Source organism: Bos indicus x Bos taurus, chromosome 9, assembly GCF_003369695.1.
Source record: "Bos indicus x Bos taurus breed Angus x Brahman F1 hybrid chromosome 9, Bos_hybrid_MaternalHap_v2.0, whole genome shotgun sequence".
In the NCBI taxonomy this organism is placed as follows: Eukaryota; Metazoa; Chordata; class Mammalia; order Artiodactyla; family Bovidae; genus Bos; species Bos indicus x Bos taurus.
Window position 1 is genome coordinate 25,371,489 of NC_040084.1, and position 14,357 is coordinate 25,385,845.

The following is a 14,357-nucleotide window of genomic DNA, read 5'->3' on the forward strand; positions in this document are numbered from 1 at the left end:
TTATACAACTATAAACAGCACTAGGCCATTTCCAAACCAAGGACAAGCAGGTCAAAAGTCTGGCATCCAATACTATTAAGGGAAACTTCTAGCATTACTCTTAATGGGAACAAGGTAAGGGTTGGAAATCTTCCTCCCTAAATTAGGTGTTCACATATAATCGATACTTGTAAAAAAAAAATTACTCTGTACGGCATTAAGTTACCTAAAATCTGGTAAAATATTTTAATATATTAAAAAACTCTTTATAGCTAGAGTTCTGAAAATGAGTGACATTCAGTGACTGAACTTTGACATCTGGCACTCAACACATAACTTCTAACTGTAAAAAAACACCAAAAAACCCATCATGGATATCTGTGCTATCATGATGATACAGAACTATGAGTATATTCTATATGCTCACCACTAAAACCTGTAACTTCATAAAATTCAAAACTTAACCCCAAACATTAAAATACAGGCCAAAGCACAGGATAAAAATCTAATGACAACTTATTAGTTACTCTATCTAATAGTTAATTACAGTTAAGAAGAATCTTACTTATTTTAAGCAGCAAAGGATGAGTCACAGACCAAAGCATGCACAGACATGCACATACAAACTGTTTTAATGTGGAGACACTCATCTCCTAGGTGACTTTTTAAAACCATCACAACCCATTAAAAGGAAAATTAATAAAAATACATGTGCATTTATATATATAAAGATCAAAAACAAAGAATTATTTTGCTTAGCAATGAACTGGATAGCGATAATATTACAAAAGAAAGCAAGGAAATGATTACCGTTAGAGTCAGATTAGTGCTTATACCTGTGGGAGGAGGTGTTTATGACCAAAAAGAGCCACAAAAGTGGGGTGCTCCAATACTCCATAATTTTGACCTTGGTGGTCGCTACAGAAATGTTTACTTTATAATTATTCATTAAACTGTACCCTTAGGATTTGGGCAAAAAAATACATATTAAATTTCAGGGTTAGGTTCTTGGTGGGTCATACGGTGAGAAGACAAGTTTGTGTCTGAATTTGAAAAATACTAAAAAGACAATTCTAAATTAAATAACCATACGATAAACAAAAATACAAAAAACAGAAAATGTGTCATTTGAGAATTATAATAAATTAAATAACCATATGATAAATAAAAATACAAAAAATAGAAAATGTGTCATTTGAGAATTATTAAAAAAAAGCTCCAGAGGATTATGCTGACTCTGAACATACACTTCTCATTTCCCTAAACCATTCATGCCTTGGACTCCCAGATCACACTTTATATTTTGCAAATGACCTCTGCCTAAGATTCTGTAAGAGCAATACATTAAAGACTGTTTTACTGTCATGGTTTGAAAATATGAACATTAGAGCTGGAACATTAAGACGAATGCTCCCTCTGCCATCAGAGAACTGCTTTTTCCTACAAATAAGAGAATTATATCCAAGTAGCATCGTTAAGTAGAAAGACCCAGATATCTTAAATGATTCCTTCTTGGAGGTAGTAGGGGACAGAGTTTTGTTTTTACCTGGTTTACCAGAAACAGTAATTTCAAAATATTGTGATAGGATTAATTTAACAGAAAATCCAGTCTGGCAAAGTCATTTGTTTGCAGAAATATAAAAGAAAAAGTCAAATGATGACTCTCTAAAATTTAAATTCAAGGGAAACTACCATTAATAGCAAAAGTAATTCACTTTGTAAGTAGATGTCATGATCCTTAAAGCTGAATTAATACAATATGATATATAGCATCATCAGGCTTCTATGTGTGGTTATAAGCCTTTTGTAAACACCTCAAGTTGAACTATAATTTAAAACTAATACAAATAGCTTCCTTTTGATTTCTAATGCAAAATAATTTGGAAGATTCTCTCTCCACCTCTGTTCCTTGACCTCTCTCTCTCTCTCTCTCTCTCACACACACACACACACACACACATTTTGATGCTAATGAATACTGTATTGTACTAAGACTCAGACTGAGTTCATATTCCACGATCACATTCTTAGCGTCATTTTGTCTTATTTTTGTCACTGATAAACGAAGTAGCATCTATTTCCCACTAGGCTTAAGATCGAAATACTTCATACCTAATTTTTAATCTTTCCTCTCTGATCGAAAGGAAAATACCCAATCACCCTGGCAAGGGATAGGCAAAAAACAAAGTATTTCAGAAACAGGAAGAGACAACCTTTAATTCAAATGGCTGCCTAAGGAAAAACAGCTAACAACACTGATCCTGGGAGAGGGTAATACATCATGGAAACAGGTGCAGGCATGAAGTCAGCAGAACGCCAGAGTTTATGATTAGCGACACTACTGTCATTCTAATATGCCAACTACTTATACAGTCAAACTTCTTCCACTTCAAGCCATCCGTAAGTCACCTTCTCAAACAAGTGACCTCAGTTTCTCCTCTCTCTCCTCCTCATTTAAAACACTGTTGTTGTTAGTGGTATGTTAATGGCTCTTTTCTCCCTCCACAGCTTTAACATCTTTCAGTCCTTGAGTCAAGTCTTTCGGTTTTGGCCACCTTCCATTATGATTAATGAAGCATTCATAGGCTTCATGTTACGGGACTCTTTCATTTGGTCCAAAATAAAAAATTACATTAACTTTCATCACCTGCTACTATGACCTCCCAATATTCTCTTTTAAGTCATGTGAACTATACTGCCTAGCTACTAAAAAAAAAAAAAAATGACAACTGACTCACACTATAACTTTAGTCTAAATTAATGTCCGTGATATCTAAGATTAATTTACCCATACTTCAGTGCTTTTCAAATCACCAGCAGGGTAAGGCAGGATGTCAAGTAAATAAGCCACAAATAACTAGGGCATGTGTGTTAGTTGCTTAGTCGTGTCCAACTCTTTACAACCCCATAGACTGTAGCCCACCAGGCCCCTCTGTCCATGGGATTCTCCAGGCAAGAACACTGGAGTGGGTTGCCATTTCCTTCTCGAAAAGGAACTATAGAAAGAAAGAAAATGAAGTCGCTCAGTTGTGTCTGACTCTTTGCGACCCCATGGACCATAGCCTACCAGGCTCCTCCATCCATGGAATTTTCCAGGCAGGAATACTGGAGTAGGTTGCCATTTCCTGCTCCAAAATAGGGCATATGAGGCCTATTTAGTGTGATGGCAATTTAAGATAATTTTCTTATATTTAACTAAGTACTTCTATAGCATGTAAAAGTTGTATGAATGTTTAAAAAAAAATTTCAAGGAGATCTTGAAAATGGCTGCCTTGGGTACACATTCGCCTGTCCAAGTACACTGGTATAGAACACAGAGTATTATTTTGGGTAATTTTCACTAAAGAGAAACTACCGCACTCGTAGTCTTCTGGATAACTCTAGCTGCTGCTGCTGCTAAGTCGCTTCAGTCGTGTCCGACTCTGTGCGACCCATAGACGGCAGCCCACCAGGCTCCACCGCCCCTGGGATTCAAGAACACTGGAGTGGGTTGCCATTTCCTTCTTCAATGAATGAAAGTGAAAAGTGAAAGTGAAGTCGCTCAGTCATGTCCCACTCTTCAAGACCCCATGGACTGCAGCCTACCAGGCTCCTCCATCCATGGGATTTTCCAGGCAAGAGTACTGGAGTGGGTTGCCCTGGCCTTCTCCAGGATAACTCAAGAGATCAGCATTTTTCTCCTATGAATTTTATATGAGAAAAATGTTTTATACAAGTAACCACTGTGACCACAACTACATATGGCAGCATTGACTACACGTTGTATCAGCAGGAAAAATAAGATGTAGTACAACAAATCACATTCTACCACAGCCACATGAGGCATGAGAAAAGAAACTTGTAACATGCCACTCAAGAATGTCTGCCTTTTAATCTTGGCATATTCTAAAGGCAGGATTGTGTTTTGGTAAAGAGGCAACATGATGCTGAAAAAAGGATATAGAATTTCAGGTGCAAAGGAGGAGTTTTGGTCTCAAACTGGGTACTTCCTACTTAAGCGGACTGGGCTAGGGCCTTGGGCACTTCCTCATCTCTAACCATATGCAACAATAAGAAGGTCAAATTGATGTGAAACTGCTGCAAAAAATAAAGCCTTATAAAAGGGCTATTTGTCATTCATTTAGCTTTCAGATTATAGCAACAGGGAATAATGACAAAAACTGGCTTTTCTTAGCATGCATTTTCATATTTTAACACAGTCAGCAAGAATTTTCTTCCTTACTACCAATGTTCAGTAAGTCTAAAAAAACATACAATACAGATACAAAATTTTATGACTTATCTATACTCTTTAGATATTTTTTACATTTATAACTTATGTTTACATTTTAAATGGGGGGAGAGGGAGAACACTTTATAACAACATATCAGCTGGGCCAAGAGTTATACTGAAGTTAATCCTAACAAGTGACAAATCAAAAATGAAGAGACACAGTATACAAAAGTGTAAAAATCTAAAATTAATAGTCTTCCACTGCCAAAGTCAACAACACTGAACAAGGTCAAGAATAATTCGTTAGATGTACATGAGAACTGTTTGACAATTTTATGTCATCACTTTCATTATAAAGGACTGGGATCTTGCTGCAATTATATACACTCCTCTCCATACAAACAGAAGGTAGAAATGAAGCAATTAATTAAAAGCCAAACATGACTAATTCAACATGACAAAATAATTTCAGTTATAATAAACTCCATGCAAATTAAAACTCACTGATTAAATTTGATCTTATAAAGGGAAGGCCATTTCAAAAAATTACTCGAGCAACAGGATTTCCTTACTTTATAAATTAATTTAAAAGGACAAAAGTAAAATATTAAATATTAAAAATATCTCAGAAGACTGCCTTTATTTTTAGATAGCAGAAATATTCTCAGAAGCATCTTTAGATCATCCTCTATTTCCTCTTCTGTGTATCAAATTTGCTTGGGGAAATATAAATCTATCCAAAAAATACCAGACTTTCTTAAACAAATTAAACTCGGAGGAAAGCAAACGTGAAATGGTCCACAATGGGTCTTAATTCTGTCATTAAAACAGAAATGACTGGCTTATCATGTAGCTCCATTAATTCTTAAGCCTTTTCTCTAGACTGTTCTTCCAGTTCTTTAGAATCACTGCTTCAAGTCTTCATAACTGTCATACGGTGTACTTTTTACAGAGGCCACGAAGTAACAATTGCTGATGTCATTCACTGTACTTTCTAATATCAAGACTTAAAACTGAAAAATCTATTGGTAATGTTAATTTTTCAAACATATTAAAATAAGCATTAAATAAACAACCTAACTTTATACCTCAACAAACTAGAAAAAGAGGACCAAAGCCCAGAGTAGAAGGAAATACAGGTCAGAGCAGAAATAAATGAAATAGAGACTAAAAGGATAATAGAAAAGATAAATGACATTAAGAGCCGGTTCCTTGAAAAGATAAAAACTGGTAAGCCTTTAGCCAGACTCATTAAAAATAAAAAAGGCTCAAATAAGTAAAATCAGAATTGAAAGAAGAGACTTGAAACTGACACCACAGGGGAAAAAGAAAGGACAAGAGACCACTGTTAACATTTACATGCCAACAAATTATACAATCTAGAAGAAATAGGATAAATTCTTAGAAAGACTTCTAAAGAATTCTAACAAATTCCTAGAAATTCCTTCTAAGACTGAGTCATGAGGACAAACAAAATCTGAACAGACCAATTACTAATAGAGACTGAAAAAGTGACAGTCAAAGTGTTAGTCGCTCAGTCGTGTCTGACTCTGCAACCCCATAAACTGCAGCCCACCAAGCTCCTCTGTCTATGGAATTCTCCTGGCAAGAATATTGGACTGGGGAGCCATTCCCTGGGCTTCCCTGGTGACTCAGACAGTAAAGAATCCACCTCCAATGTGGGAGACCTGGGTTCGATCACTGGGTTGGGAAGTTCCCCTGGAGGAAGGCATGGCAAACCACTCCAATATTCTTGCCTGGAGAATCCCCATGGACAGAGAAGCCTGGCGGGCTACAGTCCATGGGGTCGCAAAGAGTCAGATACAACTGAGCAACTAAGCATAGCACAGCACAGCCATCCCCTTCTCCAGGGGATCTTCCTTACTCAGGGATCAAACCCTGGTCTTCTGTACTACAAGAGGATTCTTTACCATCTGAGCCAGCAGGGAAATCAATGAAGATTGCATTAGTAATCAAAAGCTTCTCAACATACAAAAGCAGAGGACCAGAGAGCTTCATTCGGTGATTTCTACCAAGCATTCAAACAAGAATTAATACCAACTTTTTCAAACTATTCAAAATATAGAAGATGAGGGAACAATTCCAAACTCATTCTACAAGCCCAGCTGTAACCAGACAAGGATACCACAGCAAAAGAAATTACAGGCTATATCCTTCATGAACACAGATACACAACTCCTTAACAAAATATTACTGAACCAAACTCAACAATACATTAAAAGAATCATATACCATGAACACGTGGGATTGATGCAACAGTTTCAGGGATGCAACAGTTTAATACAGATCAATCAACATGATACACCACATTAACAAAAGAATAAAAATCATATGATCATCTCAATAGATACAGAAAAAGCACCTGACAAAATTCAACATCCATTTATGATTTAAAAAAAAAAAAACCTGTCAACAAAGCAGGTATATAGGGAATGTACCTCAACATAATAAAGGCCAGGTATGATAAGCCTACACTCAAGAGTGAAAAGCTTAAAGCTTGTCTTCTAAGATCAAGACAAGGATGCCCACTCTTGACAATTTTATTCAATTCAGTATTGAAAGTGCTAACCAAAGCAATTAGGCAAGAACAAGAAATAAAAGGCATCCAAAATGGAAAGGAAAAAGTAAAACTGTCACTATTTGTAGATGATGTGATAATATATATACAAAACCCTAAAGGCTCCACTAAAAACTGTTAGAGATAATAAACTGTGACGTTTCAGATACAGTAAAGCTGCAGAATACACAAATCAATATACAAAAATAAGTTGTATTTCTATATACTAACAAACTATCAGAAACAGAAATTAAGAGAACAATCCCATTTACAATTACATCAAGAAGAAAATACCTAGGAATACATTTAACCAAGGAGGTAAAAGATCTGAAAACTATGACACTGATGAAAGAAACTAAAGAGAACACAAATAGAAAGGTATTCCATACTCATGGACTGGAAAATTTAATATTGTTATAACGTCCATGCTACAGGTTCAGTGCAATCCCTATCAAAATTCCAACGGTATTTTTCAAAGAAATGTAACAATTCTAAAATTTGTATGGAATTGCCAAAAAAAACCAAAAACCCAAAGAGCTGAAAGACAACACATAGACAATGGATACCTGAAAAGATGCTCAACATGACTAATCAGGGAAATGCAAATCAAAACCACAACCAGGTAACATCTCACACCTGTTAGAATAGCCATTTTTCAAAGGAAATAACAAGTGTTGGTGAGGATACAAACAGAAGGGAACCTGTGTGCTTTGTTGGAAGGAAGGTAAACTAGTGCAGCCACTATGGAAAACAGTCTGCTCCTGCTGCTAAATCACTTCAGTCGTGTCCGACTCTGTGTGACCCCACAGGCGGCAGCCCACCAGGCTCCCCCGTCCCTGGGATTCTCCAGGTAAGAACACTGGAGTGGGCTGCATTTCCTTCTCCAATGCATGCATGCATGCTAAGTCACTTCAGTTGTGTCCAATTCTGTGCAACCCCACGGACAGCAGACCATGAAGCTCCCCTGTCCCTGGGATTCTCCAGGCAAGAACACTGGAGTGGGCTGCATTTCCTTCTCCAATGCATGCATGCATGCTAAGTCACTTCAGTTGTGTCCAATTCTGTGCAACCCCACGGACAGCAGACCATGAAGCTCCCCTGTCCCTGGGATTCTCCAGGCAAGAACACTGGAGTGGGCTGCCACTGCCTTCTCCAATGCATGCATGTATGCTAAGTCACTTCAGTCATGTCTGACTCTGTGCGACCCCACGGACAGCAGCCCATGAGGCTCCTCTGTCCCTGGGATTCTCCAGGCAAGAACACTGGAATGGGCTGCCATTGCCTTCTCCAATGCATGCATGCATGCTAAGTCACTTCAGTCATGTCTGACTCTGTGCAACCCCACGGACAGCAGCCCACCAGGTTCCTCTGTCCACGGGATTCTCTAGGCAAGAGTTCTGGAGTAGGTTGCCATTTCCTTCTCCAATGGAAAACAGTATGAAGATCCTGCAAATTAAAAACAGAACTACCACAGGAACCAGCAATTCCACTTCTAGGAATTTATCTTAAGAAAATGAAAACACTAATCAGAAAAGATATATACAACCCCACATTCAAGGCAGTATTATTTACAATAGCCAACATATAGAAGTAATCTATCACTGACGGATGAATGGATAAAGATGTAATACATATATGCAAAGATGCACACAATAAAGGACGGAAATGGTACAAACCTAACAGAAACAGAAGATATTAAGAAGAGGTGGCAAGAATACACAGAACTGTACAAAAAAGATTTTCATGACACAGATAATCACGTTGGTGTGATCACTCAACCTAGCGCCAGACATCCTGGAGTGTGAAGTCAAGTGGGCCTTAGGAAGTATCACTATGAACAAAGCTAGTGGAGGTGATGGAATTCCAGTTGAGATATTTCAAATCCTAAAAGATGATGCTGGGAAAGTACTGCAATCAATATGCCAGCAAATTTGGAAAACTCAGCAGTGGCCACAGGACTGGAAAAGGTCAGTTTTCATTCCAATCCCAAACAAAGGCAATGTCAAAGAATGCTCAAACTACCACACAATTGCACTCATCTCACACGCTAGTAAAGTAATGCTCAAAATTCTACAAGCCAGGCTTCAGCAGTACATGAACTGTGAACTTCCAGATATTCAAGCTGGATTTAGAAAAGGTAGAGGAACCAGAGATCAAATTGCCAACATCCACTGGATCATGGAAAAAGCAAGAGAGTTCCAGAAAAACATCTATTTCTGCTTTATTGACTACGCCAAAGCCTTTGACTGTGTGGACCACAACAAGCTCTGGAAAATTCTGAAAGAGATGGGAACACCAGACCACTTGACCTGACTCTTGAGAAATCTGTATGCAGGTCAAGAAGCAACTGTTAGAACTGGACATGGAACAGACCAGTTCCAAATCAGGAAAGGAGTATGTCAAGGCTGTATATTGTCACCCTTATTTAACTTATATGCAGAGTACATCATGAGAAACACTGGGCTGGATGAAGCACAAATTGGAATCAAGATTGCTGGGAGAAATACCAATAACCTCAGAAATGCAGATGACACCACCCTTACGGCAAAAAAAGCAAAGAAGAACTAAAGAGCCTCTCGATAAAAGTGAAAGGGGAGAGTGAAAAAGTTGGCTTAAAGCTCAACATTCAGAAAACTAAAATCATGGCATCTGGTCCCATCACTTCATGGCAAATAGATGGGGAAACAGTGGAAACAGTGACAGACTTTATTTTGGGGGGCTCCAGAATCACTGCAGATGGTGATTGCAGCTATGAAATAAAAAGACACTTGTTCCTTGGAAGAAAAGTTATGACCAACCTAGATAGCATATTCAAAAGCTGAGATATTACTTTGCCAGCAAAGTTATGTCTAGTCAAAGCTATGGTTTTTCCAGTAGTCATGTATGGATGTGAAGAGTTGGACTGTGAAGAAAGCTGAGCGCCAAAGAATTGATGCTTTTGAACTGTGGTGTTGGAGAAGACTCTTGAGAGTCCCTTGGACTTCAGGGACATCAAACCAGTCCATCCTAAAGGAGATCAGTCCTGATGCTGAAGCTGAAACTCCAATACTTTGGCCACCTGATGCGAAGAGCTGACTCATTTGAAAAGACGCTGATGCTGGAAAAGATTGAAGGCAGGAGGAGAAGGGGACGACAGAGGAAGAGATGGTTGGATGGCATCACTGACTCAGTAATGGACATGAGTTTGAGTAAACTCCAGGAGTTGGTGATGGAAAGGGAGGCCTGGCGTGCTGCAGTCCATGGGGTCGCAAGGAGTTGGATTCAACTGAGTGACTGAACTGAACTGATACACACATATATATGTGTGCATATACACACAGCTTAGCTTTCAGAAATGCCCTGATACTAAAGCCCAATTATTGAGAAAAATGTCATACTGAAGATTCTGAACCTTACTCTGTAATAAAAATCGGTCACTAAAATTCCTGCAGAAAGAAGTCACCTAACAAATGCAGTGTTTTAGGAAGATTTATTTAACATATAGAGCTTCACAGGTGGCGCTGGTGATACCAAAGCTGCCTGTCAATGCAGGAGATTTAAGAGATGCAGATTCCATCCCTGGGTTGGGAAGATCCCCCTGGAGGAGGGCATGGCAACCCACTCTAGTATTCTTGCCTGGAGAATCTCATGGACAGAAAAGGCCTAGCAGGCTACAGTCCATGGGGTCGGACAGAGTTGGACACAACCAAAGAGTCTTAGAACACACGCACATTTAACATATAAGAGCTAGAGGTGTGAAAAGTAGAAGAAGAGGTAATTTAGGAGCTTATCAGCATAAACCAGGTATATGGTAACAAGGGCCTATATTAGCGACAGACAGGAAATAGAAATTAAAAGGAAAAAAAAAAAAAACAAGAAATTTGTAGAACATATGCAAACGCACTGTATAAATATTAGTCTTTATTATTGTGAAAGAATCCATAAGCTGTGAAGCACATGAAAAAAATGAAATGCAGAGTTAAGGATGAGTAAGACAAAATCCTCAGGCAGTAACACTCTATTCTTTTCTGCTTGCCCTCCAGATCCAAAGCACTCATGGGGCTTACCCAAGTTCTAGTGAATGTAGAAGTGCTTTGGTTGTTAATCAAGATCTGTACAGACCAAGATGAATTCTGCAGATTTAATTAAGCTCCATGAGGAGGCATTATTCATATCAAATCTGATCTTGGTATGAAATAACAGATGTTTTGTTCTTTCTTTTCAACCTGAAATGAATTGTGTGTGGTAGAGAAAGAACGAAAGAGAGGTAACACATGTTGGACCCTAACAGATGGGTCCTTCTCCTTTATATAAAGTGACATTTTCTCTTCAGTAAAGTCTGCAGTCAAGCAGGTTCTGCTTTTGAAGAAAACGGGTAACTAGTACATTGCTAGTTACACCTTGGTTGTTTAATTAACAGTGCTCTGTTCTATAACTAAGTTAGCCTAAGGATAACAAACATAGCCTGAAAAATAAAGGTCAACCATTCTTTCTATTCTTCAGTTTCTATATTCTATTCTTACCCCACCAAATGCCACAAACCTGTTCAACTTTTGCCTCCTCCTGAATGCATTAAAAACTTAAAAAAATCAAGGACTAACATTAACCAAACTTCATTAGAGGAAATTAGAAAAATCTACGTTTAATTCTTCCAGAATTTATCTGAAGAAAAAAAAAAACTTGGATAATTTACCTCAAATTCCTTCACCTTTTCCATTGTTATCAAGCGCCTTGATGTGTGACTGGAAAGCTTCTGCTCGCAGTTGCTGATGAGTTTCAAGCAGGGGTGCCAGGGTACCATCTCCTCGGTGTATCTGAAGAAAGAAGAACTGACGGTTATGAACACTCACAGGTGCATCCTGCACAGGATCATCAAGGGGGCTGATCCAGTGTGGAATGGGACCTTGTCCCCATATAGGCTGCACCATTTTATTTCACATATGCTAACTGTCCACATAATCCATAAACCATCTGCTTTTTACCAAGCAGCAGTTTAATTTTTTTACCTATATAATGTGAGAGAATACAGATACGTTTTATTGAAGAATGCCAAGCATTTAAACCACAAAAATACAAAATGACAATTCGACCCTAAAGGATACCGAAAGAGCACAAAAAGACAAATACAGACCACAATAACTCTCTGACATTCTTGACGGACTGATTCAGCTAGGAATTTTTATAAATTCCCCAAGTATAAAGTCCACTACACTATATGTTTTCCCCTTTAAAATGAAATGTCCCTGAAAAATTTTAATGACATCTTGAGAACTCTAGTAACTTTGTTATGTAAAGATAATTGAGACAAACTACCACTAGAACACTACAGAGGACATCAATCCTCTGCCATGAAATAAAACCAGAGTCAGGATGAAGAGCGGTGGTACCCGCTGCTGTGCAGCCCATGTAGCGTACTCGGTGAATGAAGATGAGGACACCAAGGAAGCACAGCAGTCCAGCTGCAGGAGTTCAGAACCTGACATCCAATTGGCTTCTGGCATTGATCTTGGTAGAAGAAGCAAGTAACAAATGTGGGGGAAATAGTTATGGAGCAGAATTCAGAAGAACAGTAGAAGAGAGGGCTCCCTAGGTATGGGCACCTTTAAGAACACAGGGATTGCCAGTTTTTGTTTTCTTTTTTCTTTGCAAATCTTCATACCTTTCTAGATACATAGTTTCTGCAAACATTTCTTATATGGGAAATTTTAAAGCTCTGATCCAAGGTGGGAAAGGAGCTGATCAGCACTTCCTGTAAAGGACCACCCACTATCTTGGTTAGCCCATTGTAATACATCAACACTGTCTCCCCCACCCCTCTAACTGATTTATCTAGGTCCCTGTGACCTTCAACAAGCTCTCCCTCACTACCTTGACCACTTGCTCAGAACCTTCACCACCCACTTACCAAACGACATTCATAATGCACCTCACTTCATTATCAGTGGAAGGAATTCTCTTGAAGTCATTCTCTGACTCCTTCCTCAGGGATTTCCAACAAGTAATGACCATTTTGGATTTCATTTCACCCCACAATTCTCTAATGCTAACTACACAATCAAAAATGTGCTCTTATAACATCAGCTGACGTCAAATTTGGAGACTTCATATAAAGCATTTATGATATGAAAGAATACATTCTATATCATAGTTGACAGACTAAAATAATGATAACAGAAAGAAAATACAGTTCTGACCTTAGGCTCGCAAGCAGCAGGGTTTCTAGATGTCTGAAACTGTCAAATTTAGTAATGTACCCTTTTTTAAAGAAAAGCATCTTATTTTCCAGCAAAGTAATAAGGTATTATTGTTAAAATGCTTCTTAAATGTATACAAATATAAATTCCTCATGCTTATATAATCTGTATAATTATAAAACCCAAGAGAAATCTAGAAATCAAAGGACAAAACCAATACAATTATTTATGACATGAATAATATTAAACTGGTAAAACTAAGTCATGGCATTTGGCTTAACAGCAGAAAAACATATTTACATGTTCTAGATTATTTTTTGACTTGATCTTGGAGTTTGAGCATGAAAGGACATCATTTAGGTTATCATCATTAACAAACTTGTTTTTAACTTACTACTCTTGAATGAGCCAATCAATTTAATCATGTACTTCCAAAATATACTAAAAAAAATTAAAAAACAGCATTTAAAATCATCTACTATATATTTATTAATATATTTCATACCAATGGATTGTTTGCCATCTGTTAAGTAGGAGCTATAAATCTGTACTATGCCCAGATTATGATGATGGAATGGTATCTTAATTCTGTTTTTATTACCATCCCCCTATGATACAAGCAACTATTTAAAAATCTAAATAGTTAATGGTCAGCTAGAATAGGTAAATCCACAGAGATAGATAAGTGGTTGGCAGGGAAAACAGCAAGAGACATTGTTTGAGTGAACGGGGTTTATTTAGGGGATGATAAAAACATTGTGGAGTTAGACCTGCAGAATGTCATGGACGGAGGAGCCTGGTAGGCTGCAGTCCATGGGGTTGCGAAAAGTCGGACACGAACTGAGCGACTTCACTTTCACTTTTCACTTTCATGCATTGGAGAAGGAAATGGCACCCCACTCCAGGACTCTTGCCTGGAAAATCCCCTGGACGGAGGAGCCTGGTGGGCTGAAGTCCATGGGGTTGCTAAGAGTCGGACAAGACTGAGCGACTTCACTTTCACTTTTCACTTTCATGCACTGGAGAAGGAAATGGCAACCCACTCCAGTGTTCTTGCCTGGAGAATCCCAGGGATGGCGGAGCCTGGTGGGCTGCCGTCTATGGGGTCGCGCAGAGTCGGACATGACTGAAGTGACTTAGCAGCATGGTTAAATAACCTTGTGGCAAGGCTAAAAACTGTGGGGTTGCACACTTAAAAACTGTGATTTTTCTGGACTTCCTTGGCAGTCCAGTGGTTAAGACTTTGCTTCCCAATGTTAGGGGGGTGTGGGTTCGATCTCTGGTTAGGGGAACTCTGATTCCACATGCCTCGTGGCCAAAAAAACCAAAATATGCAACAGAAACAATATTATAACAAATTCAATCTTATTTAAAGATAAAATTGTGATTTTCATGGTATACAAATTAAATTTCA

At 38.3% G+C, this 14,357-nt stretch overlaps 1 protein-coding gene across 7 annotated transcripts in view; it reads right to left on the reverse strand.

The window, feature by feature from the left end:
• TRMT11 (tRNA methyltransferase 11 homolog) overlaps positions 1–14,357 on the reverse strand; it is a 64,528-nt gene that overhangs the window by 13,592 nt on the left and 36,579 nt on the right. For all 7 annotated transcript variants that reach the window (XR_003512547.1, XR_003512546.1, XM_027551057.1 and 4 more), the window contains one exon: positions 11,443–11,563. Coding sequence is in view for 5 of the 7 variants with exons in the window: in XM_027551057.1 (XP_027406858.1) it covers positions 11,443–11,563 (121 nt within the window). In the remaining 2 variants the exon portion in view is untranslated. The remainder of the gene's footprint in view (positions 1–11,442; positions 11,564–14,357) is intronic.